The 25,862-nt window shown below is 47.2% G+C and overlaps 1 protein-coding gene across 1 annotated transcript in view; it reads right to left on the reverse strand.

The window, feature by feature from the left end:
* DGCR8 (DGCR8 microprocessor complex subunit) overlaps window positions 1–25,862 on the reverse strand; it is a 256,117-nt gene that overhangs the window by 117,780 nt on the left and 112,475 nt on the right. The window contains exons 8-9 of the mRNA XM_078667925.1: window positions 9,848–9,949; window positions 8,055–8,153 (exon numbers count right to left, since the gene is read on the reverse strand). Coding sequence (XP_078524051.1) covers window positions 8,055–8,153; window positions 9,848–9,949 — 201 coding nt within the window. The remainder of the gene's footprint in view (window positions 1–8,054; window positions 8,154–9,847; window positions 9,950–25,862) is intronic.

The following is a 25,862-nucleotide window of genomic DNA, read 5'->3' on the forward strand; positions in this document are numbered from 1 at the left end:
GTTGCATACCGGGTGCTGGTCCTTCTGCGCGTACTTGTGGTGGCAGTTACGGCAGAACTTGAACGGCGTGTTGTCCATCATCGAGCGCTCAGGGCCTCCCTGGTCGCGTGTTCGTCGACGTTCGAAGATCTCAATGAATTCACCTTCTCCTTCGCGGACTCCTCGTCGATGAAGTCTCCTGGAGTCTTCAGATGACTTTTCTTTCTAATTTCTGTATTTTCCTTCTTTCTCCAAAAATGTCTGGAGCCCAAACGGGAACGATCCAGACCCGACCGCGGAAAAAAAGAATCTGAAGATGGCGCCCAAGAGTGGGAGCTTCCGCAGGAAGCATGCCGACGTCACCGGAAATGCACCCGAGGAGGTGTGACGCCGACGCCCACCTGGGCTACGAAAAAAAAAAAAAAGCAAAGAAAAGACTACAAATCCGGACCCAACCACAAGACCGCAGAATAATGCACAGCATAGTGAATCCAGAAAGATTCACGCTGCAAAACTCGAAGTTCTCCTCCTTCGTCGTTCCGGCTTGGTGATCTTGTTCCTTGGTATCTTCTCCAATCTTTTCTGTGTAAAATTAGTCTTTTTCCTCTTCTTTTCTCCAAAAAATCTGGAGCCTCTCGGTGACCATCCGGACCTAACGGCGGATCGGAATGGAACTGACTAGCACAGGGGCATATCTGCTAATGCAGGTATGCCCTCACATAGAAGTTAAACCAAGTTGGTAGTTGGGTCCCCTATAGGGGAATAACCACACCTCAAAACAAAAGCATGAATAAAAGAACCTGATAGTTGGGGGTAACTAATAAGTAGATTGCTGTAAATCCAGCGCGGGTGCTAAGGAGACTAATGTCACTCACTACCAAAAGTGACTAAAGCAGATCAAAACGACCTGCAGACAAAACTTATTTGAGATAGTCAATACAGCACAACCAAATTGAAACTAGCACAATATCCTATGCTATTAAGAACCCTGCCTCAGCGTTGTAAGGCTTGCTGAAGAGGTGACCAACAAATACTCCATGCAGTGTTAGGGAATTTGGCACACAGGGGATGTGTGTCATGTTGTGTTTTCACTATGTCTGCACCAAAAAACGCAGCCTGCGATGGCCCCCCCTGCATGAGTTTGGTGAGGGGTCCCTTAAGGTGGCACAATTCGAGCTACAACCCTTGGGGGACCCTTTTTATACCAAAGGCCCTAGATAACAGGGTAACATTAACTTGGGACTTACAGAGTTCTAAAGGTACTGCCAATTTTACAGTTGATGTCCCAGGCAAAGCAAATGAACCTTTTTAGGTTGAGTCTAACTTGCATTCCTGCAGGATGATCTGTTGTATGTACTTTGTTTCACTCCTCCCATCGCTGCTGATTGGTTAAGGAGAGCGTCACTTTGAAAAGCTTGCTTTTTAGTGGATTATTTTGCTTCTTAAGGAGAGCGTCACTTGCAAAAGCTTGCATTTTAGTGGATTATTTTGCTGCTATGTCCCACCTTCTAGTGCCTTGCTCTTGTCCTGGAGTATTGGTCTAGTGATGCTTTAGGTTGGTCATCCCAAAGCGCACGTGTCCACTAAAGCACCGCCCCCCAGCTCCTCCCGCTGCTTGTTGGATGGATCCCTTGTTTAGCACAGCAGAAAAGAAAACCGTGCATCTCTGCATGCTAGGGCAACAATAAAGAAATAAATTATTTTGCTAACTACATGCTGATTAGAATTGTGCTTGTAATTCGTATTTGAAGTAGAGCACATTTTTCTTTTCATTTGTGAAGTGTGAAGGTAAATTGCCTGGTGAAAGTGGAGCACTTCTAACAAGTCTAAATTGAATAAGACCCTTCCTGGCTCGATTAGTCTTGACTAGCAAGTCCGAATTGGATATTCAGCATATTCACCATTTGTGGCTTGAATGATTTATGCCGAAAAGTATTTATCAAAACAACAGGGGCTACACCCAGTGGGACATCAATATGCTCCGTTTAGTCACCTACTTGACCCTTCCTACATAGGATTGTAACATAATTAAGGCTAGCCACTAACTAGACATCAGATGTGCAGCTGGCCGCTATCCTGTATTTATATTGGTCACATGCTTAACAATTTAGTCTGTCATGAATGCAGCAGGCAGAGACCTCCAGAGCAGAGGTGGGAATCTCCAGCCAGGCTGGGGGCTCAGGTTCATCTGCTCAAGCTTTAAGGCAGTTTTCTGTCAGATCTGTGCACAGATGCATCACCCTGAGCTATAATCTGTGGCCTAGGCCCTAGACAAATAACAGTGTAGACAATTGCATTAAATATTAAGTGCTAGTGCTCTGTAAATTTTAAGTAAGCTACAGCTGAGCCCAAATGGTCAAGCCGACGATCAAGACTTTTAAATGCGATTCTTTCAAGAGCTCAGTGTAGCGGCTGTGCCAAATTATACCTTTTACCACATGATTATCCAGCAACTTTAGAGCTCTACACTTCCCTCTTATAACTCGTTTGCGCTTCTCTCCCTCCCTCATTGTGTTTCTCTTGCTCTTCCCATCTCTCTATCCTTTGTCTTATTTTCCTCTGCTTCCTCTCGAATTCTTATCACTCTTCTTATCTTCCCTCTTTCGTTCTTCCTACCAATCTCTCTCCTCCTCCTCACCTAAATCAAGTAATTTATTGTACAAGTTAGTGAAAACCTTTACAAAAGGAAATTGTTCAAGACGAAAATTCATATAAGAAATACACTACAATTTCATCATTTATGCAAAGAATAAAAGAGGGGGCTACGGGACAGTTTTGTCTAGCCCACCGTTTCCTTTTCAGCAAGCTTGTGCCTTCCTCCAACTGAGTATCTATTTCATCTAATCAGCTTTGGTCGGTCCTTAGTCCCAAACGTGTGATAAAAAAACGTGTTTAAAAGGAGCTTATGTAATGCATTTATAAAAAGTAGCAAAATTAATAGTGTCATTTATCAGATTAAAGTCTATTATTATAATAGTGAGGCTAGAGGTCTGTGGCCTTTCAAATGTCAATTGTTTTCAATGTGGTGAAAGGAAAGTTGTGCGCGTCAGGCGTTTCTCAAGTAAAAAAAGCCAATATCGGGGAATGGTGAGTCCTCGATTAGAGCGCTTTACGGTGCGTTGGATCTCTTCAATTTCGCCTCTACTGCCCCCATGAATTGGACGAACCGGCATGCCAGCTATACGTCTCCCCCTCCAAAGCAAGCCGTCACTGCTTCCCTGCAGGTTCTTATCCTCATGATGTTAAAGATTAATTTAAAAAACAAACGTCGCTCTGGGTCCAGACTGAGGCAGATGCATAGATGCATGATGCTCTCTTCTGCTTTCCAGCAAAAGGAGCACTAGGTTATTTCTGCGGATCGCTTCCATGGTGGAAGGTGCGGCAGGACAGGAAGAATTCCCAGTTGAACCGGAGATATTTCTCTTTTAGTCTACTGCTGAAGCCAGCACACAGATCATTTTGTGGGCCAGGCTTTGTATAACTCTGCAGCACGCACCAGCCAGGAGACCTTCCCCTGAGCACTTCCTTGTCTTCCAGTGCTGATAGCCTTTTTACTGTCTTATTTACCAACGACCTAAAGCTGTTCTACGTTCCCATAGTTGCCGAGAGCTCCTTCAGGCCTAGGCGGTTTATGGATGCGGTCAGGTAATCTCTTGGGGTGCAGGCTTTGCTGGAGTTTCTACCTTTCCATAGATGGAAATTCAGTGAGCACTTATCGGCACTTCTGATCCTAAACCAGCATTTCACATATGCGGCGTTTCGAGCTATTTTTTCAGACTGTAGACCGAGCTCCTTTGTGCAGGACAGACATACTTTGGTAGACTGAATATTATTCTTGCTGATCTCATCACAGTTGTTCCAAAGTATCCTCATCTTTTCCCCTGAGGCACTCACTCCCGTAAGTGATTGCTGGGATTAACTTTGCTTGTATGACTTGTAGTGAAGGATAGAAGATTAGCCCATCTGTTTTAAGTTTGAGATTTTATAGCTACTGCTACGGAGTTTCCTCTCCTTTTTATGGCTTCTTTTTGTGGTTTGAAAATACCTTTCTCGTCAAGTATCACCCCCGAGTACTTCTAGACCATCACGACTTCCAAGGGCGCACCTGCCAGATTCCAGTGAAACTCAGTGGTGTTCTTTTTCGGATTGAAGCGCATAATCTTTGACTTGTCTAGGTTGATGGTTAAGCCGTTAGATGCTGTGTAATTGACAGGTGTATTTAGCAAGTGCTGAAGACCGACTGGAGTTCTGCTAATTAACACGACGTCAGCATACAGTAGGTTAGAAAGTGACAACCCCCTTAGCCTGGGTGCATGTGAGGTACTGTTTAACTCTGATGTAAGGTTTGCCATAAACAGGTTAAAAAGCATGGGGGCCACCACGCACCCCTGCTTCAGTCCCCTTGCAGTTGGTATTCTCCTAGACATATATTCCTTCTCTCCTGTTCAATCCCTCTCCTTGTTATCTGTTTCTCAACATCTTATCCTCTCGAGCGCGCATGCACACACTCCTTTTTCCCCTTTCTACTGTCTTGTTCCTCTGCCCTCTTATTCCTTAATCTCAGGCTCTTTGCCTCTCAGTAACGAACGCTCTCACTTATGCCCCCCCTCCCCCTATTTAATTAGGTCGAAGCCTACCACGCGCACTCTACTTTGCTAAAGATATCTTGGGGATATTCCTAAAGCTTTCAAAGTCCATACATATACATTCCGCATATTATGTACCATGACTTTGTAGTTTAAGAATACACATTTACTTATTACTTTTCGGCTCCAACAAAGGTCAAGTGTCAGGCTTGGTCTTCAGAGTTAGTTTACTATTTACTCTTTTTCTCAGACGTCAAAGTGAGACCTTTTATGTGACAAACAGGCTGGGCAAAGCTGGTGTGCTGGAGTAAAGCTGTACGAAGTAGCACACAACAAAATTTACATATCTGTAAATAAGAATATATCAGAATTTGGAAAGCGCAAATGACACTTTAGGGTAACTAAAGTGTGGTGCCATGTCTGCTGATGTAATGGACGAAGGTAGAGATGGCCTACTGAAACCGAATGTCTATCCCTGAGACAGAAGGAAGTAATAACTTCAACACAAGATGGACGCGGCAGTGAACACAGACTGTCGCTAACGAAGGGTGAGAAGGCCACGCAACAAGAGGTTGGGTGGGGTTGTGTCCATCCACTAGAGTTCCACTTGGGCAGAAAGAAAGATCGCAAAGAGGCTCACCTGATGCCGAAGCCATTGCTGCTACAGTCGCCACTAAAAGGTCCAAAAGCCATGCAGGATACAGAAGTCCAAAATGGCAGTCAGATGAAAGACCAGCAAATCCAAAAGTCTTGACTTGAGTCCAAACACTTGGAATTATATCCTGAATATTGATGATCCAGTGAGGAGGAACATTTTTCAAGCGGAAAGTGTCCAATACTAATACTATGAAAGTAAACAAGGTTAAAGAAAGGTGGGACTTCTGCATGCTGATGGTAAAACCCAAGTTGTGGAGGAGTCACTGTGCACCAAAGCTGTTCAATGACCAGCATCAGGGACAACTCCATCACCAGCCAGCTATTGAAGCACAGAAATACATGGACTTCACAGTCTCAGTGAAGCTACCAATACTGACAGCACTTAAGTGAAGCTATGATGCGCAATTATGAGAGACCGATACTAATAGTGCTGTGACCAACATGGTGAACATAAGGTTAACATTTTTTAAATACATATCCTAGATACCCGGGATGGCAATCGGGTCCCACAAGCCAGAAAGACTAGACCCAGAGAGAGCTTCTTGACCTTGTCCTGATGAATGAATAATGGAGAAAGTAGAGATCTAGGAAGGATCACAGGGATTCAGCAATTCTTGGGGACCAGGAAGTAAAGGGCGTAAATTCCTGTGCCCCATTCTTCCAGAGGCAAAACATTGATTAGCCCTTTCTTCAGAACGGCTGACTGGCAGGGCGGGTCACAAAGGGTATGGCGCAACGCTTTAAAGTAAGCTGGGTTACCCAGTGATCCACTGTGAGTCTCCCAACTGGTGGAAAAGCATGAAAGAATCCAATCAGAAGATGGTGGTGCAAAGAGGTATTTGTGTGGGGGTGGAAAGGCCTGATGTTTGGGACAACAGTAGCCCAGCAAGAAGTCAGCCATTTCTCAGAATAGCTGCTCACCATCAAATAACATACCCATGAGGGCAGCTTACATATCTCCCAAAAAGTCAGTGTATGCATCCAGGGGTGGCAACAAAGCATGACTGCAGTTCCCCCCCGGATCAGCCTACAGTGTACACAGAATTCAGACTGCCCTTCGGGATTTTTTTAATTCATTCAGGTCAACACAAACTAAGTCATAGTAGGTCTTGAAGTGCCCTGGAAGCCTTATGACAGCCAGACTCGCAAGTGCCTACAGTGTGGGCACAACAACAAGGTATGTGCCACTCGCGGTGCTAAGACTGCCAGAGGCAAAACCCTTGTAGCATATGGCATCCCGTCACTGAAATCACAATCAGGAAGGGCCATAAGAAACTCACTTGGAGTATTTTTGAATGTACAAATCCTAAACCACCATGAACCATGGAGAGGCGTGAGAGGACAAAAACTTGAGATAAGCCAGAACAAGTATAAGGCACCTGAGGGTGGACTTCTGGGACTAAAACGTTTTTCTCCCAGGCAGCCAAGAGACTCCAGCAAAGCTTCAATGGAAATTAAATTAAAAAAAACATTCAGCAAATAAAGGGGGAGGGGGAGGGGATGGGGGGGGGGGGGGGGGAAGAGGGTGGCGGAGCTTGGAGAGTGGGGAGGGCAGACTGCAAAACTCCATCACATTTTCAGACATAGGTCACCCTGAAACCCTGAAAACCACTTCAGCTCCAAGGCTTCTCAGCTTTACATACCTTGAAGTAATAGGCGGCACCTCAAATATAGAATATTCTAAGGGATACAGTTTGTTTTCTCTAGCGACGTGTCTGGACTTAAGGCATCTTGCAATTCTATGTAAAGGCCAGCATCAGTGAGAACTAGTATGTAAATTGCTAGTTTCCAAGTAGTGTTCTGTACACCCACAACTCCATAAGTAGTGACTTAGCTGAACGGGGTGGGGAAGGAGACATCTTTGGCGCAAACATGCAGATACTAGCCAAACATAACCGCCCACTCACAGACCTCCATATGGTGCAATGGGATAGAAGAGTTACCAGTTGCTGAGTTGTGATTAGAGCCCGCAGACAAATGTCAAGCAGGTTCGACAATGACATCTTGCATCAAAGATGACAGGGGTTGAACTTAAGACCTTTGGCAAAACCATTTGCCCTACTTGCTGTTGAAAGCGGAGGAATTTGGTCAGTGAAACAGTCTTCTGGGACGGTGCCCATGAAGTGCAGAAATAAAAATACTGAGGCAAACATGCTATTGTGCCCCTGTTATTAACTGGTGTCATGTCAACTTCGCAGACTCTCAGTTGGCACCGCACAGTGTCAATTGGTAGCACTGGGTAGCTACTGCTGGGAAAAAAAAGGTTTTCCCAAACAGTTGGAGAGGGGATAGGATCATTCTTAAGGCGATTAACCTCAGAGAGACGCATCCATCAGAAGGGACACCTCGATCTCTGAAAGGACCACTGTTTACAAGCACAAGCTGCGAAGTGAAGACAGCTCAAGATGGGATAGGTGATGTTTCCAATGTACTGTTGTAATCTTTTGTAAACTACTTTACTACTGCAAGGTTTATTTTAGTAATGTAGGTTTGCACTTCATAGTCACAACTTGTGTACATACACCAGATACTTTCCTTTCCTGGACAGCAAAATATATTTGAAAACAAAGTGAAGGTGCAAATATGCAGAGAAAAAAAATACTAAACCTGAAGTTCATTGTAGGACACTGGTACTGGTCTAAAAGTATTTATGACATTACCAATAGGATATACAGGTTTGTGAATCAGACTGGAGCCAAATTAAAAGTCTCAAATGCTTGCCACTACAATGCAATCCCAGAAATGCTACACCCAGTACAGAGAATCAGAACGCACCTTAAATGAACATCTACACTTTGTTTGCAATGTAAATTGTTAACATAAATGTGTTACCAGCTTTATTCTTGGCAAGTTTTTTGCTGCTTGCAGTTCCAGTTCCGTATGTCACACCATCGATAATCACTGACACTCCAAAGGGCTCACTTGGCGTTTCTTATAAACAAAAGAGATTTTGAAAAGGTTAGTCAAAATAAGACAGTCATGCTTCAAAATTATGTGGACAGATCGAGCTTGGAGGTAACCATCAGGATATCACAACACCTACTGGGAACCTGAATTGGTGCTTCTTACCGAACACAAAAGTATTTAACTCAGTCAAATAACTCGTTACTCACAATGGGATACTTTTGGTACTTTTAAATACATATGCAGACAGGAGCCAAGTAGGAAAAAGCAATCTATGCCTCCAAATGGTAAAATCAACCCAACTAAGGTTCCAGTATTTCCTGCCCCGCTTAAGTAATAAAACACTTTAGGGAAATTATATATATAAAAAAAAAAAAAAACTTTCATCCAACCAAGAAAACGCTGCCATAAACATATTACACTTTTCCAGGAGGGGGAAAAAGTCCACATAGTGACTGCATTTGTCCACGTATGGAGTTCCAAAAGAAGGGTTTGCAAAACGTATAGTCACCAATGTGGCATTAACTGCTTCAACATATGCCTACCCTCACTTTCAAGTCCTACATTTATATCAATATGTTTGAGAATCTTTATTAAAAAAATTTTTTTAAAACAGCTGGTCCAAGGGACTGTCTGGGACCCTTGAATAATCGACTCAGTCTTTCGACTATCAGAGAGCAATGAAAGACTCCTAAATACTAACATGAACACCTGGCTTTCATATGGGAAGTTTCTTAGCATAATGCACCTCCCGCTGCCATTATTAAGGCCTTATGGTGCCAAGTTGCTGGGTTTCCTGTAGACCGGACATCAAGTAGCATGATGGAATGCCCATGTCCCCCAATGTCTCGCATCTCTCAGCAGATGTGTGAAATGTCAGAACTCCAAGTTCTGACATTAGGCAAGTAGGATTACAGCAGCAAAGACATGACACCGAATTCAGAGCAGAGAGGAAAGCAACTCTGACGTATAAGTATTCCAGGCTAACAAGGTTCCAAGGATTTCTGCTTAAGCATTAAAGCGTCTACATAAACAGCAAATTGGTAAAGGGTTCATAGTAAAAGAATAGCAAACTAAGCCTTAAACAATATTTATGTGTTGCACAAAAATATCAAGTTCCATTTAATTGCTTAGTGACTAGTCCTTCTAGTCCAGTATCAAATTACTGCCCTCAAAAAGCAAAGACTGGAGGAGGGCGCAACACAAGAGTCACACCACACTTCTCTTACACCGAACACCGTAACCAACAACACTCCTGGCCCAATAGTGCAGCACTGACTCACATAGGAGAGCGGTACAGATTGTCCCTCTGTTATCTATCAGATTAGTGCCAATGATCCACAATGCCTGCTCCAAATGATATGCACAAGCTATGTGTGGATTGAGGTTCAATCACTAGCCGCTGCCAAGATACACCAGTTCTTTTTTTGTTTGTTTTATCAACTTTTGATGGATCGTAACAAAATGTTGCTGCATGCATTTCTCCTAGGCGTGAATGATATCAGATTACCACATTGAGAATATACGTCACAAAGCGAAGAGTGCGGACACTCAGATTGCTGGGAGGTAAATTGTTGTACAGCCGTTACGGGGCTACTGAAAAATGCTTAGCAGGACTATGTCCAGTGTGAATTGTGCAGCGTTGCAATAAAAATAAGTTTCAGAGAGCAAACCCTGCTAGGCAGGATTAAGCAAAGAAAGTTAAAGGTTATCAGACTTACCACATTCAAAGAAATCGTAAGCAGGTCGAATTTTCAGCACACGTTGCATATATTCATGCAGAATGCAAACTTCAGATTTCCCATTGGGATTAATAACAAATTCTAAGATAAGATAAAACAAATGTTTACAGGCAAACACGTCACAAAGAGAGAAACTGAGCTACATTAGAAGACAGTATAAATCAAAATCCTTTGTGTGAAAGCAAGTTGAACATTTTTTACAATCAAAGACTTTATACACTTCCAGCACGAGGAGAATCCAATAATAGTTTTACAATTATCATTTTACATTTTTGAATGAGCGCAGTTGTAAGAAAGTGGCTCTGTATATACTGGACCAAAGTATGGTACAGTGTGCACAGAGTCCACAGTCCCCAGAGGTCTGGCAGAGGCTAAAGTGAGATATAACCTTACTCTCTAAAGTGGTAGCTTGGTCGAGCAGTAAGGCAGTATCAGAGGACAGTGTAAAGCATTTGTAGTACACACTCAGTCAGCAAATGGTCTCACACACAAGAACTGAACTCTAGGCCAATTGTTTAGTATCAAAATATATAGTTATTTTTAGAACCAATAAGGTATCAAAATACACTCAGAATGAAGTACTTTAGTTTAAATACTTAACAAATAGGCAATAGACTTTAAATACAGTAGCTACAGTTGGTGCAAGGGGCAACACAATTTCAAACACAATGCAACATTGAGCTCAATGGGAATTTCTAGACAAATGCAATTAATTACTTTATGGATTACTTTTCTAACCACAGGACTGGATCCTAGATTCAGTCCTGGGACATCTCCTGTAAACAGTTGAGTAAAAGCGTTTTGGTTACAGTAGTGATTTTTAAGAAATATTATTGTATTTTAAAAAAGTTGACACTTAAAAACTTTCACATATAATCACTCATGTTATCCTGTGGGAGGAAATTCACTTAGCAGGTAAGTAGTGTTATTGTTACTTTTTCTTACTCAGTGGTGGATCCTGGATCCAGCACTGGTACATCGCCTGTAGACAGTTGAAAGAATGCGTTCAAGTCTTACAGGCGATTTTTAAGGAATATTTGTAGTTTGTGAAAATCGACACAAACTTTTCTGGTGAAAAACAGATAATGGGTTCCTATGGAAGGAAATACAAGTTACTGGTAAGTACGGTTAAAATTACTTTTCAGAGTCAGTGCTGGGCTAAAAGATGCAGCAGGTGAGTAAATCGGAAATCGTTAAGCTGATTTTAGGTGAATATTTTAAAGTTTCAAAACTCCACACTTGGAAATTCTTCTAAGTGAAACCAGTCAATGTTACCCTATGGAAGGAAGGAAAATACTACTTACCAGTATGCATCTGTTCTTGGCATCTAGAGCTGTAGAGTTGCACACTATGCATAGATTGCCACCTAGTGTTGAGCCCTGATGTTTGCAGTTTGTTTTGTTGTAGAAAAGTCTTTGGAAGTCACAGGATAGGTGACTCCTCCTATGGATGATACTGCACATGGGCATCGGCTCCATCCCAGATTGTTTTTCACCATTAGGGAAGGTATGGAGCTGTATAAGAGATAGTGATGTCCATGTGATATGTATCTAAGTAAGATAATACTGGAACAGATAAAGGAAGCCGGGGAGGCGGGTGGGCGTGTGCAACTCTGCAGCTCTACATGCCAAGAACAGATGCATACTGGTAAGTAGCATTTTCCGTTCGAGGCATATGAGCTGCAGATTGCACACTATGCATAGATTACATAGCAGTTCCCACACCTAGCGGCGACCACCAGTATCTGTTGCAGTTGTTTGAAACAGAGTTTTTAGTACAGCCTGGCCCACAGTGGCTTGTTTAGTTTGCACATCTACACAGTAGTGCTTTGTGAATGTGTGCGGTGTAGACCATGTAGCTGCTTTGCATAGATCATCTAGGGGAATGTTCCCTAAGAATGACATTGAAGCCCCTATCTTCCTGGTAGAATGGGCTTTTGGTGGGATTGTTAATGTACGCTTGGCTTTTTGATAACATTTGTATACATTTCACAATCCACCTAGCGATCCCCGATGTTGATATCGGATTGCCTTTATGTGGCGGTGAGAAAGACACAAAAAGTTGTTTTGTCTTACGAAAAGCTTGTGTCCTTTCAATGTAGTACAGTAATGCTCTCTTGACATCTAAAGTGTGTAGAGCTCTTTCTGCGACTGTTTGAGGCTGCGAGAAAAATATGGGCAGCTCAACAGATGGATTTAGATGAAATGGTGAAATGACTTTTGGAAGGAATTTTGGATTAGTACGAAGAACCACTTTGTTATGATGCATTTGTAGAAAGGGTTCTTGAATGGTAAATGCTTGTAGTTCACTAACCCTCCTGGGGGAAGTATTGGCTACTAGGAAAGCTACTTTCCAGATTAAAAATTGCAATTCACATTTATGTAATGGTTCAAAGGGAGGTCCCATTAACCTTGTGAGAACCACATTTAAATTATACACCGGTGCAGGTGGTGTTCCGGGAGTCCTTCCATGAAAGCTTGAATAGCTGGTACTCTAAAGAGAGATAGATGTTGCCTATTTTGCAAGCATGCCGCAATGGCTGCAAGGTGTAACCTAATAGACGTGTAGGCTAAATTACACTTTTGAAGGTGTAATAAATATCCGATGATATGTTGAATAGACACGTCTAAAGGATTAATTTGGTTGTTTTGGCAGTATATGACAAACCTCTTTCACTTAGCAGCATAACATGCTCTAGTAGTGGGGCGTCTAGCTTCCTTGATAACGTTCATACATTCTGGGGGGGAAGGTTGAGGTAACCAAACTAAGACCTCAGGAGCCAGATCGCTAGGTTGAGCTGAGCTGGGTCCGGGTGTCTGATCTCTCCATGGTTCTGCGTTCATAGGCGTGGAGATAGGTTTACTTTTTGGTGTGGTACTACAGACATTTGTAACAGCGGGGGGTACCACGGTTGTCTGGCCCAAGTTGGAGCGATTAGGATGAGCGTTAGGGAATGTTGCTGTAGCTTGCGTACCACTAATGGAAGTAGTGGGAGAGGAGGAAAAGCGTACGCAAATAGTTTTGACCAGTTCATCCATATCGCATTGCCTTTGGACAATGGGTGTGGGTATCTGGCGGCAAAGTTTGGGCATTTTGCATTTTCGTGGGTAACAAAGAGGTCTATTTGAGGCTGTCCCCACATTTGAAAGAACAGATGAAGAACTTGTGGATGAAGTTCCCACTTGTGGATTTGCTGTGTTTGTCGACTTAGCAGATCTGCCATAGTGTTTTGTACTCCTGGGACGTGTTGGGCTAATAGCAAGATCTTTAGTGGTATAGCCAATGTCCATAGCTGCTGTGCTAACAGAGAGTTGCAGAGAGTGTGTCCCTCCTTGCTTGTTTACGTAGTACATAGCTGCCATATTGTCTGTGCAGACCCAGACAGCTTTGCCCGACACTTGAGTTTGAAAAGCTTTTAGGGCTAGAAACACAGCTAGCAACTCTAAGTGGTTGATGTGGAGTAGCTTTTGTTGCGGTGTCCACCTGCCTTGCATAGTGTGATGCAGTAGGTGAGCTCCCCAGCCGGAGAGCGATGCGTCCGCTGTCATGACCATTTGAGGAACTGGCTCTAGAAACGGTCGCCCTTTGGAAAGGTTTTTGGTGTTCCACCATTGCAGAGAACGATTGTATTATTGTATTGTATTAATTATTTATAACGCGCAACTGTCACCCTAAGGGTATCCTGGCGCCCAAACAGGAAGTAGTCAGATGGAACAACAATACACTAGCTGTCATGTCATACAAAACAACCACCGGAACTATTAGATGGAATCAAGAAAATTAAACTTTGGCGAACAGCCATGTTTTCAGGCTCTTTCTGAACCCCAACAAGGTGTCAATTTGCCTGATGTTCTGGGGAAGCTCGTTCCACAGCCTAGATGCAGAAGTGCAGAAAGCTCTGCCTCCCATCCTCGATCTCCTGATCCTAGTAGTTGTTGCCAAACCCAGGCTAGAGGAGCGCAGGGACCTGGTAGGCTTATACCAGGTGAGCCTTTCCTGTAAAGGAATAGGTCCCATGTTGTGCAGGGCTCTATACACAATACATAGGGACTTAAAAGCGACTCTACTCCCGATTGGCAGCCAATGTAGGTCTCTGAGCGCCAACGTAGTGGAAGAACTACGAGGTCTTTTAAGTGCCAGCTTGGCCGCTATAGACTGGACCCTCTGGAGCCCCTGTAAGATGTATAAGGGGGCCCCTAGATATAGAGAGTTACAATAGTCCAGTCTGGCCAGGATCACACTCCTGACCACTAGCGGTCTAGACTCATCATGCAGAAGGGGCAAAATCTGTCTGAGCGCTTTCAACAATCCAAAACAGACACTGGTCTGAGAGGTCATTTGGAGATCCGCATCAAACAATACCCCTAAATTGCGCACGGTCTTCACTGGGATGCAAGGATCAGCTCCCGGTGCAAGCCTGATCTCATAAGAAGGTTGCTGACTCAGTTTGGCTGGCGAACAGTAAACCACCTCTGTCTTCCCTTCGTTAAATTGGAGGGAGTTTATTTTCAGCCACCTGGAGACCCTGCTCATGCAGTTCTGAAAGGTCTCCATGGTCACCGCCTGTCTTCCTTCTAGGGAGAACACCAGTTGGGTGTCGTCGGCGTAATTTATCAAATCTACGCCATAGGATTTGATCATGGGGATCAGAGGCTGCAGATAAAGATTAAAAAGAATAGGGCTGATCGAGGAGCCCTGAGGTACTCCATGACAGACCAGAAACTTGGGAGATGAAAAGGGTGCTAAGGTCACCACCTGTTGTCTGCCTGTCAGGTAGGATTGTATCCACCTCAGGCCCTTGCCCTTCACGCCCAGTTTTTCCAGTCTACTTAACAGAACTGCATGGCTAACCGTATCGAATGCGGCCGACATGTCCAACAGCACCAAGACTGAGTAGTTGCCATTGTCGGCTCGCATTCGAAGGGTGTCCAGCATGGTTGCCAATGCAGTTTCTGTTCCGTGGCCTGGGTGGAAGCCAAATTGGTCCCTGTCCAATAGGCTATTGTCTTCCAGATATCCTGACAGGGACCTACTGACCACCTTTTCCACGATTTTTATCGGGTAGGGCAGGAGGGATATTGGCCAGAAGTGCGCCGGAATAGTAGGATCCAGCGAAGGCTTTTTAAGCAAGGGGTAACCACTGCCTGCTTCCATGCTTCCGGCACTATGCCTTCCTCAAGGGATTGGCGAGGTAGACGATGTGTCCGACCGTCTACCAACACTAGGTATGTCAGTTTGCCTTGAGCCTGGTTCCATTGTCGTGCTAGGCACTCTTGCAGTTGACGCATTCGCAATCTTGCATGAGGTACTATAAATATACAAGATGCCATCATTCCTATAAGCTGCATGAACACTCGAGCTGGCAGCGAGTGTTGCGGTTTGAATTTTGTTATGAGTTTGTACACTTGTTATCCTGGCTGGAGAGGCATAAGCTAGTGTTAGTTGGGGGTTTATTGTAGCACCGAGATAATGTTGTATGTGTGAGGGTTGTAGATGCGACTTGGTGCGATTTACTGTGAATCCTAGGTCGTGAAGCAGTTGAATGGTAGCGTGCGTGTGTTGTACACACTGGCTGTATGAGGTGGCTTTTATGAGCCAGTCGTCCAGATACGGGAAGACATGAATATGTTGTCTTCTTAAGTGTGCTGTTACTACTGCTAGGCATTTGGTAAACACCCATGGCGCTGTTGTGACTCCGAATGGGAGCACTTTTAACTGGTAGTGCTGCCCGTCTAGCACAAATCCGAGATATTTTCTGTGCGCTGCGTGAATGGGACTATGAAAGTAGGCATCCTTGAGATCTAGAGTGACAAGGAAGTTGTTTAGTACCAGTAGTAGAAGGACCTGTTGGAGTGAGACCATATGGAAATGGTCCGACTGTATGTAAATATTTAGAGGTCTGAGGTCTAGGATGGGTCTTAGAGATCCATCCTTTTTTGGTATTAGGAAATATAGCGAGTATACTCCTTTGTTTTTCTGATGCTCTGGAATGAATATGCTACTTACCAGTATGCATCTGTTCTTGGCATGTAGGGCTGCTAACATTCATATCTTAGCATTAGATCGCCGCCTAGTGTTGGGTCCGGATGATCGCAGATTGTTGTCCTGGAAGAGTCTTCGAAGTATCCGGAGATAGGTGGCTCCTCCCCTGGACTACAGTGCGCATGGGCATCGGCTCCATCCCCAGATTGTTTTTCGCCATTGTGGCAGAAGATGGAGTGAAAAGTGTAAAGGATGTCCATGCTAATGATTGAATACAATAGTATATCTGCAGCTGCAACAGGCACCGGGGAGGAGGGTGGGCGATATGAATGTTAGCAGCCCTACATGCCAAGAACAGATGCATACTGGTAAGTAGCATATTCAGTTCGAGGCATGTGGGCTGCTAAATTCATATCTTAGCATAGAATACATAGCAGTCCCTCCATTAGCGGCGGTTGCCTGTGCCAGCTGCAGAAACCTGAAAAAGTGTCTTGAGAACAGTCTGTCCTACAGCAGCTTGCTGCTTGGAATGCACATCTACACAGTAGTGTTTTGTAAAGGTATGTGGGGTAACCCACGTGGCTGCTCTGCAAATGTCTTCTAAAGGAATGTTCCCCAGGAAAGCCATGGATGCCCCCAATTTGCGTGTGGAGTGCGCCCTTGGGGGTATCGTTAAAGTGCGCTTGGCCTTTTGATAACAGATTTGGATGCACTTAACAATCCACCTGGCTATTCCTGCTTTGGAAATAGGGTTGCCTTTGTGCTGTGGTGAGAAGGCAACAAAAAGTTGTTTTGTTTTCCTAAAGTGTTGTGTTCTGTCTATGTAGTACATCAACGCCCTCCGTACGTCTAACGTATGGAGCATTCTTTCCGCTACCGTTTGCGGGTTTTGGAAGAACGCTGGTAAGTCAATAGTTTGGTTGAGATGAAACTGTGACACCACCTTCGGAAGGAATTTGGGGTTAGTACGTAGCACTACCCTATTTGGATGAATCTGAATGAATGGCTCTTGGATTGTGAGCGCTTGTAGCTCACTAACGCGCCTCAGTGACGTAATAGCAATGAGGAAAGCTACTTTCCACGTTAGGAACTGGAGTTCACATGAGTGCAGTGGCTCAAAGGGTGGTCCCATCAGTCTGGTGAGCACCACATTGAGGTTCCACACCGGAGCTGGCGGTGTTCTTGGGGGAATGACTCGTTTCAGACCTTCAAGGAAAGCCTTAATGGCAGGCACCCTGAAGACAGAGAGATGCTGCCTATTCTGAAGATAAGCTGCGATGGCGGATAGATGTATCCGGAAGGAAGTGTACGCTAGATTGCACTTGTAAAGATGTAACAGATAGCAAATAATGTTAGGGATAGATGCATCTAGCGGGTTGATGTTATTGGCTGTACAGTAAATGACAAAACGCTTCCATTTTGCAGCATAGCATGCTCTGGTAGTTGGCTTCCTTGCCTCCTTGATGATGTCCATGCATTCTGGAGGTAGGTGAAGGTAGCCAAACTCTAGGACTTCAGGAGCCAGATCGCCAGGTTGAGCTGCTGCGGATCTGGATGCTGAATGTCTCCATGGTTCTGCGTCAAAAGTCTGGGCGTGAGGCGCAGCCTTTGATGCGGCACCACCGAGAGTTCGAGGAACGTGGTGTACCATGCTTGGCGCGCCCACGTTGGAGCAACCAGGATGAGAGTCATCGCGTGCTGCCGTAGCTTTTTTGCCACCAGCGGTATCAGAGGGGCTGGCGGAAAAGCGTACGCAAATTTGCCTGACCAGTTCATCCATATCGCATTCCCTTGCGACTGTGGGTGTGGGAACCTGGCGGCAAAGTGTTGGCATTTTGCGTTTTCGTTCGTGGCAAACAGGTCTATCTCCGGATGACCCCACTGCTGGAAGTACGGGCGGAGTACAGATGGGTGTAACTCCCACTCGTGCATTTGATGGCTGTATCTGCTGAGCAGATCCGCCATCTGATTGTCCTTGCCCGGGAGGTGTTCTGCCATGAGGAAAATGTTCCTCTGAATGGCCCACTTCCACATGCCCTGAGCCAGATGAGACAGCTGTGGCGAGTGGGTGCCCCCCTGCTTTTGAATGTAGTACATCGCGGTCATGTTGTCCGTCCGGACTAACACTACCTTGTTGCACAGATGTACAATGAAGGACTTGAGTGCCATAAAGATTGCCATCAGTTCCAGATAGTTGATGTGCATCTTCTGTTGCTGCGTCGTCCATAGTCCCTGCACCGTGTAAGTGAGCAGATGAGCTCCCCATCCCTGGAGAGATGCGTCCGTTGTCAGGATAATCTGTGGCACTGGCTCCTGGAACAGTCGGCCCTTGCAAAGGTTGTGTGGAGTCCACCAATGCAGAGAGTCGTATGCCCGACTGGTAACCAACACTAGGTCTGTCAATTGTCCCTGAGCCTGTGTCCACTGATTTGCTAAGCACTCCTGGAGCGGACGCATATGTAGACGTGCGTGAGGGACTATGAAGATGCAGGAGGCCATCATGCCAATCAGCTGCATGAACACTCTTGCTGGAAGCGAGTGTTGTGGTCTGAACTTTTGGATTAGCGACTGCATGCTGTCTATCCTGACTTGGTTTGGCTGGGCCATGGCCGTCAGGGTATTGATTATCGCACCTAGAAACTGCCGGACATGCGCCGGCTGAAGATGCGACTTTGGGTAGTTCAACGAGAAGCCCAGATCGTGAAGGAGGTGAATGGTAGTCGACATGTCCGCGGCGCACTGTTGTTCCGACTTGGCTTGAACGAGCCAGTCGTCTAGGTAGGGGTAGACATGGATGTTCTGCCTCCTGAGGTGCGCCGCCACTGTCGCCAGACACTTGGTAAACACTCTTGGGGCTGTGGTCACTCCGAAGGGTAGGACCTTGAACTGATAATGTTTGCCTTGGATAGTGAATCTGAGGTATTTTCTGTGGGACGGGTGTAGTGGAATGTGGAAATAAGCCTCCTTGAGGTCTAAGGTTGCTAAGAAGTCCCCTTGTTTTAGCAAGGGAAGAATCTGTTGCAGTGTAAGCATGTGGAAATGTTCTGATAGTATATACAGGTTGAGGGGACGCAGATCTAGAATGGGTCTGAGAGATCCGTCCTTCTTTGGAATAAGGAAGTGCCCTCCTCCTCCACCGGCACGAGCTCGATTGCGCCTTTTTGCAGCATCACCACTACTTCCTGCTGCAATAAGTGCAAATGCTCTGCGGACATAGGCCGTTGCCTTGGTGGAATGTTGGGTGGAGTGGATTTTAACTCTAGACAATAACCGTACTGGACAAGTTGTCGCACCCACCTGTCCGTGGTGATGTTTCTCCAGACGGGCAGGAACCGCTGTAGTCTCCCCCCGACAGGTGTTAGGTGGTCGGGGGGCAGTGACAGAGAGTCACTGTTTGTTTGGGGCAGAGGAGCAGGAGTTGTTATTTCCTTTTCCACGTCCTCTGGTACTGTTTCCTCGGTAACCCCCTCTGTTTTGCTTGGGGTACGAGGATTGTGCTCCGCCTCTGGAGAATTGTGACTGTTGACCCATCTGTCCTCTGGTGACTCCACGTGCACCTGAGCGACGAAAATTGTTGCCACGAAACTGTTGTGATTGTAGGGCCCCCATAGACTTAGCAGTTTCGGTGTCTTTCTTAATTTTTTCTAGTGTGGTGTCCACATCTGGACCAAACAGTGTATCAGGATTGACTGGCTGATTAAGAATGGTTGTCTGAATGTCAGGTTTAAACCCCGATATGCGGAGCCACGCCTGTCGTCTGAGCATGACGCTAGTGTTAATGGCCCTAGCTGCTGTGTCTGCGGCATCAAGTGCACACTTTATGGCTGCGTTGGAAATCAGTTTTCCCTCTTCTATAAGCAGTTTGGTGCCCTCTTGAAACTGCGAAGGCAGGTGTTCTATAACCCGCTCTAGGGTGTCGTAATGCGCCCTATCATAACGTGCCAAGAGTGCTTGTGTATTCGCAATACGCCAAAAATTGGCAGCCTGTGCGGCTACTCTTTTGCCTCCTGCCTCTAGCACTTTGGACTCCTTATCCGGGGGAGGAGCTTCACCCGTTGTTTGGGAGTTGGCCCTTTTGCGGGCATTTGCGACCACCAGGGAGTCAAGCGGCAACTGTCCCCGAATGTATGCAGGGTCTGCAGGTGCTGGTCTGTACTTCTTTTCGATACGTGGATTGACCACTCTCGCCCTGGTAGGTTCCTTAAAGATGTCCGCAGCATGTTTGAGGACCCCTTTGAGCATAGGCAGTGTCTTTACTGTCCGTTCAGAGACTGAAAAAGTGTCAAATAGAAAGTCTTCTTCTACTGGGTCAGCATGCATGTCCACATCATGATTAGCAGCTGCCCGTTCAATGAGTGCATGAAAACCTGCAGAATCTTCTGTTGGGGATGCACATGCAGTGAAAGGCTGTGGGTCTTGCCCCACATCTTGGGTGCCTTGGTCACCAATGTCATCATATGAATCCGGCTGTGCATCAGGTTCATTGATGGGGAAAGTGTATTGGTCATCTTCAACATATCCTTCACCCTCAGAGTGTTCTGGGGAAGGAGTTGGGCTCCTTCTTGGAGGAGGCTGGATAGGCTCCATGAGGCCTGAAGCGTCTTCAGGAAGCCTCTTTTTCTTTAGGGGGATGACATAGGAGTCCACCGGCTGTGAAGTGATCCTCCTCTTATAAAGGGTCAATTTGCCCGTGTCTGCGTCGATAAAACGCTCCGCATCCTCTTCAGAGTCGAGTACCCGACTTGAAAGTGCCCCCGCCGTCGAAGAATCCGACTTCTTTGGCGTCGATTTTGTTGAAAAGGCCTTCGACGTCTCTTTTGGCGGCAGAAGGAAGAGAAGTTTACCCGCAGGCTTCACCGGAATGTCCATCGGCTTCTGCGGCGATGGCATCGGAGCCGGCGTAGCAGAGGCCTTCTCCCTGATTCTCTGTAGTGAAGCGGCGACGAGGGACGCGTCACTTACAGCGGCTCTTGGCGCCGACGAGGAGGACTTTACTTTGCCCTCGGATCCGACGTCCTGTTGGCCCTTCTGAGTCTTGGACGACGATGCCGCAGCCGCCGACCCAGAGTCCTTGGACCGATGCGCAGATGTGCGAGCCTTCGATCCGTGTGATTTTGTCGGCTCCGTCACCACCACGCGTCCGACTAACGGAGTCCCAGTCGGAACCGGAGCCGTGTCGCTGGCTTTGGCGGGCTTTGACGGCGTCGCAGCGGCGGACCCGTGCCGACCACCCTTCTTAGAGGATCCCTCCTCTGGCGCCGACTTCGACCCTGTGGAATCGACAGATTTCTTCGACTTTTGTGGACCGGAGGTCGACGGAGTCGATGCAGCAGCGGGTGTCGTCGTTTTTGGTGGTACGGCCGCCATCTTCGGGTCGTTCGAATCGATAACTTTCGGTTTCGTTTTCGGGTCGGCCATTTTAGGTGTAGTCGATACCGATAGTTTCAGTTTCGGTTTCGATACGGGCTGCGCAGCAAGTATGTCCGTGGCCGGGCCTGAAGGCGGGGCCGAGGCTTGCGGTACGGGGTCTTGGGTAAGGCCGACAGGCGATCCCGTGACCCGATCTTGATCTTCGCAACCTTCGGGGCATAGCTCGTCCCCTGAGCTATCTTCCGCGGCCCCATAAATCTCTTCGACGTCCCCTACCTCGTCGACGTATTCAAGGCCCTGATCCACGACTCCGTCGTCGTCTTCCGGATCTGCCTCGACCTCCGTCTCGGGCGGGGAGATTTGAAGATGATGGCTCTGGTCCTCCTCTTCTCGGTCGCCGAAGATGTTTTCCGGAGCCGGGGCCGCTTGTCTGGCCTCAAGGCGCACCGCGCGCCGAAGCTTGAGTGTCTTCTTCGACCTGAATTTTGCGCAGGCCCTGCAGTTGTCTTCGTTATGGTCTGGTGAAAGGCATTTGTTACAGACCGGGTGCACGTCGATATGTGGGTATTTGGACCCACAGAGCGGACAGTACTTGAACGGACTCCGCTCCATGCTGGAAAGTTGCGTCGTGTCGCGCTGAGAAGGCCTCGATGTCCGAAGAGTGCAATCACTCCGTTGATTCCGACTCCAAGAGACGGAAGAACTCAAGACCGTGCGCAAACAATACCGACGCAAAGAATACAAGGCATTTTGGCCGTAAAAAGTTAGTTTTTCTCGGTTCCGACAGAGAGACAGAGAGACCGCATCCGAACCCAATGGTGGAAAAAAACAATCTGGGGATGGAGCCCATGCCCATGCGCACTGTAGTCCAGGGGAGGAGCCACCTATCTCAGGATACTTCGAAGACTCTTCCAGGACAACGATCTGCGATCATCCGGACCCAACACTAGGCGGCGATCTAATGCTAAGATATGAATTTAGCAGCCCACATGCCTCGAACCTATTTCTATTGCATTTTTATGCAGGAGGGATGTTACCTCTTGTCTGAGCAATGTTAAATGTTCCTGTGACATTGGACGCTGCCTGGGTGGTATGTTTGGGGGGGGGGGGGGTAGACTTTAGTTCCAGACAGTAACCTGATTGAATTATTTGTAACACCCACCTGTCTGATGTGATGTTTTCCCATGCTGGCAGGTATTGTTTGAGTCTTCCCCCGACAGGTGTGAAATGGGACGGGGGAAGGGGAAGGGAGTCATTGGGCAGGGGTAGAGGTAGAGGGGGAGTTGTTATTTTTACCTCTGCCCTTGTTATGGTTACCCCTGTAACGACTCCTTTGGTAGCCCTTGCCGTAAGTGGACTGTGTGGGGGCTTTGAATGAGGTAGAAGCTGTGTCTGAGGAATATCCTCTAGTGGCACCTCTATAGGATGAGCGACGAAATGAACGTCTGGGAGCCTGCGGGGCTCCCATAGATTTGGCGGTGTCTGTATCTTTCTTCATTTTTTTCAAGAGATACGACATTGGGTCCGAATAGGTGTTGCTCATAAAACGGTTGATTAAGAATGACACTTTGTACCTCAGGTTTGAAACCTGATATACGTAGTCAGGCGTGTCTGCATAGTAAAACGCTGGTGTTAACAGCCCTAGACGCTGCTGCATCCAGGGCACACCTAATGGAGGTGTTTGTAATGTTCTTACCCTCTTAGATGTGTTTGTTAGCTCTATCCTTGTACCTGTCAGGGAGGTGTCATTAGTGACTAACTCGTCATAATGTGCCCTATCATATCTGGCTAACAATGCCTGTGTATTGGCAAAACGCCACATGTTTGCTGCTTGAGACGCAGTTCTTTTCCCTGATGCGTCAATTAAGTTAGACTCTTTATCTGGTGGTGCGGCACCACCCGATGTTTGCGAGTTTGCTCTCTTGCGTGCGTTGGAAACTACAAATGAGTCTAGTGGTACCGGCCCTTTAATGTATGCCAGGTCTGAAGGGGCAGCTTTATATTTTTTCTCTATACGAGGGTTAATGACCCGAGTTCTGACTGGGTCTATGAAGACTTCAGAAGCGTGCTTAATCACTCCCTTAAGCATTGGTAAAATGGATGTGGACCTTTGTGCATTATCAAAGGTATCCATTAGGAAGTCTTCCTCTACAGGGTCTGTATGTATGTCTACACCATGATATTGTGCAGCCCTGTGTATTCATTCGTTAAACCCTATAGTGTCTTCTGGTGAGGAAGGCCTTGAGGGGTACAAGTCATCCTGAGGGACATTTGGGACATCTGGGGTGGTTTCGGCACCAAAGCGGGTTGTTTTGGTTTTTTGACAATGTCCTTTGCTGGGGAAGCAGGAGTCTTTTTCGGCTCCGAAGATTTTTTCGGTTCCTATGTTTTTTTCGGTTCCGATGGTTTTTTCGGTTCCGATGGTTTTTTCGGTTCCGATGGTTTTTTCGGTTCCGATGGTTTTTTCGGTTCCGATGGTTTTTTCGGTTCCGATGGTTTTTTCGGTTCCGATGGTTTTTTCGGTTCCGATGGTTTTTTCGGTTCCGATGGTTTTTGGATTCGACTGTTTCTTTGGTTCCGGTTGTTTTTTCGGTTCCGGTGGTTTTTTGGAATCCAAAGCGGCTTTGCTTGGTTCGGACCTGGGTTTCGGTGCCGAAGGAGTAGTGAGTTTCGGCGCCTATGGTTTGGACGTCGGCGTAGCCGGTGTCATTGTCTTTTTCGGTGCCGGTAAGATGGCGCCGGCACCGTGCGAAGGCTGACTCGAGCCGGAGTCTCCTGAAGGCTTAATTGGCTTCTTAGCCGGGCCCGAAGGTGGGGCAGTAGAAGCGGAGTGTCGGTGTGCACCAGAGCCCGAGGGTGGGACCGGGGCCTTCTTTGGGTGTGTCGAGGAAGGGTTGGCGTCGACGGTCTTACTTACGACCCGCTGTGCTGATGTTCTCGACTTCCGAACCTACTACTTCTTCTTTGGAACCGCTGTCGACGTCGTGTTGTTCTGGGACGTTGACGCCTTCCTCAAAGATGTCAACCGGAATGGAAGTTGAAGATCGAGCCATTGTTCTTCTCGCTCTTCAGTCCCGGATAGTCTTTTTGGACCGGAAAGAGGCCCAAGCGGAACAGTCTTTGGCCTTGTGCTCGGGGGAGAGGCAGAGGTTACACACTTCATGAAGGTCGGTGTGGGGAAACTTCGACCCACATTGAGGACACTTTTTAAATGGCGTCCTTTCCATGAGCTGGAGTTGAGGCCTAGCTAGGCCCGAAGGCCGTCGACCGGAATCGAAGTATTCGATGTTAAAGAATAGCGTTGAGTGGAAAAGCGTTCAAAACTTATTTCCTGGGGAGGAGCCAAGATGGCGATCGGAACAGTCGCATAAACGCCTTGCTCCGTGGTCCCTTCCTCCCCGCCGCCTATCCTGTCTTTAATCCTGGTCGGGGTGTTCCGAATTTGGTTACCTGGGAAGAGCCTTCACTTACCTTCTTTTTCCGGGGCTCTGGCGTGCAGTGGTTTCCTCGTTCTGCCCTTGTAACCTTGCTGGCCTTCCCGGCCCTGACGCCGGGGCCTCGAGTGCTGTGTCTGCCCGGAGGTGTTCGGAGTGCCGGCGGCCCGGAACCGCTGAAGAGACCCGATGGTGGGAGCCTGAGAGCCGCGAGCCGGAAGCGCCGGAGCGGACCCACCCCCGATGGTGAGCCACCCCGCATGCCTGATTGTCTGCCGGCCCGACGAAGAGAAGCCGCGTTGTCTGGCACCCCTCAGGTGAGAAGCCCACTCCTGTTGATTGTCCCGCCTGGGATCCGGTGCAGGGCTCCCCCGAGTGTTGTGGGGAGCACGCCCGTTCTTCTGGTGACTCTCCTTTCTCCGCCGAGCGCCATCCGCCGCGGATCGGCTGTGTGTCCTGGGGCCTCCGGCACTCCTGGTGGGCTTGGCGGCGGATGCGACAATGGCGGCGGGCGATATGCACAAGATGGCGGATGGCCCCTCGGAGTGTCTTCCTCCTGGAGACAGGGACGTTGCTGCATTTGCTCTCCCCAGACCTCGTTTGATTCGGGCGGCCCCTACACGGAGTACGGTCTTGTTCGCCCTGGGTGCTCTGCGGATCGACCTGTCCTTGCACTGCCGGGACTTGGAGTTGCGGATCGCCGCCATGGTTGTTCAGCCATTTTGTGACGCGGTGTCGTCTCCCCGAGTTGGTATTGTTGAGACTTCTCCAGCTGCTGTGCTGGGATATCCGGCTGGGTGTTCGATTCCATGGGATCAAGTGGACCCGGTGCCGATGCAGCAGTATTTCCTACATCCTGACTTCTTTGCTTTGTGCTGGACAGCCCGGACTTTGTGCTTGGCCACGTGGATCTTTGGGTTACTTTTGCATTCTGACTGCTGCCGAGTTTTCCTGGCTGCTTTTTGTTCGCCGAGACGGTGTTCCGTGAAGATCCCACTTGCTTTCCCTGACTGGTATGAACCTACTGTATCATGCTGTTTCCTGGCCGTGGCGGGGTCTGGCAGCTCTGCTTTTCATAGAAGTGGACAGGGGTGATCGTGCCTGGGTGCCTGCGGGACTTTTGTTTTGTTAATTGGCATCTCCGTGCCTCATCATTTGGACAGTTCCTGTCTTTATCCTTTATGTAGGCTTTTCTCAGTATCCCCTTT

This window comes from Lissotriton helveticus, chromosome 11, assembly GCF_964261635.1.
Source record: "Lissotriton helveticus chromosome 11, aLisHel1.1, whole genome shotgun sequence".
NCBI classification, from domain to species: Eukaryota; Metazoa; Chordata; class Amphibia; order Caudata; family Salamandridae; genus Lissotriton; species Lissotriton helveticus.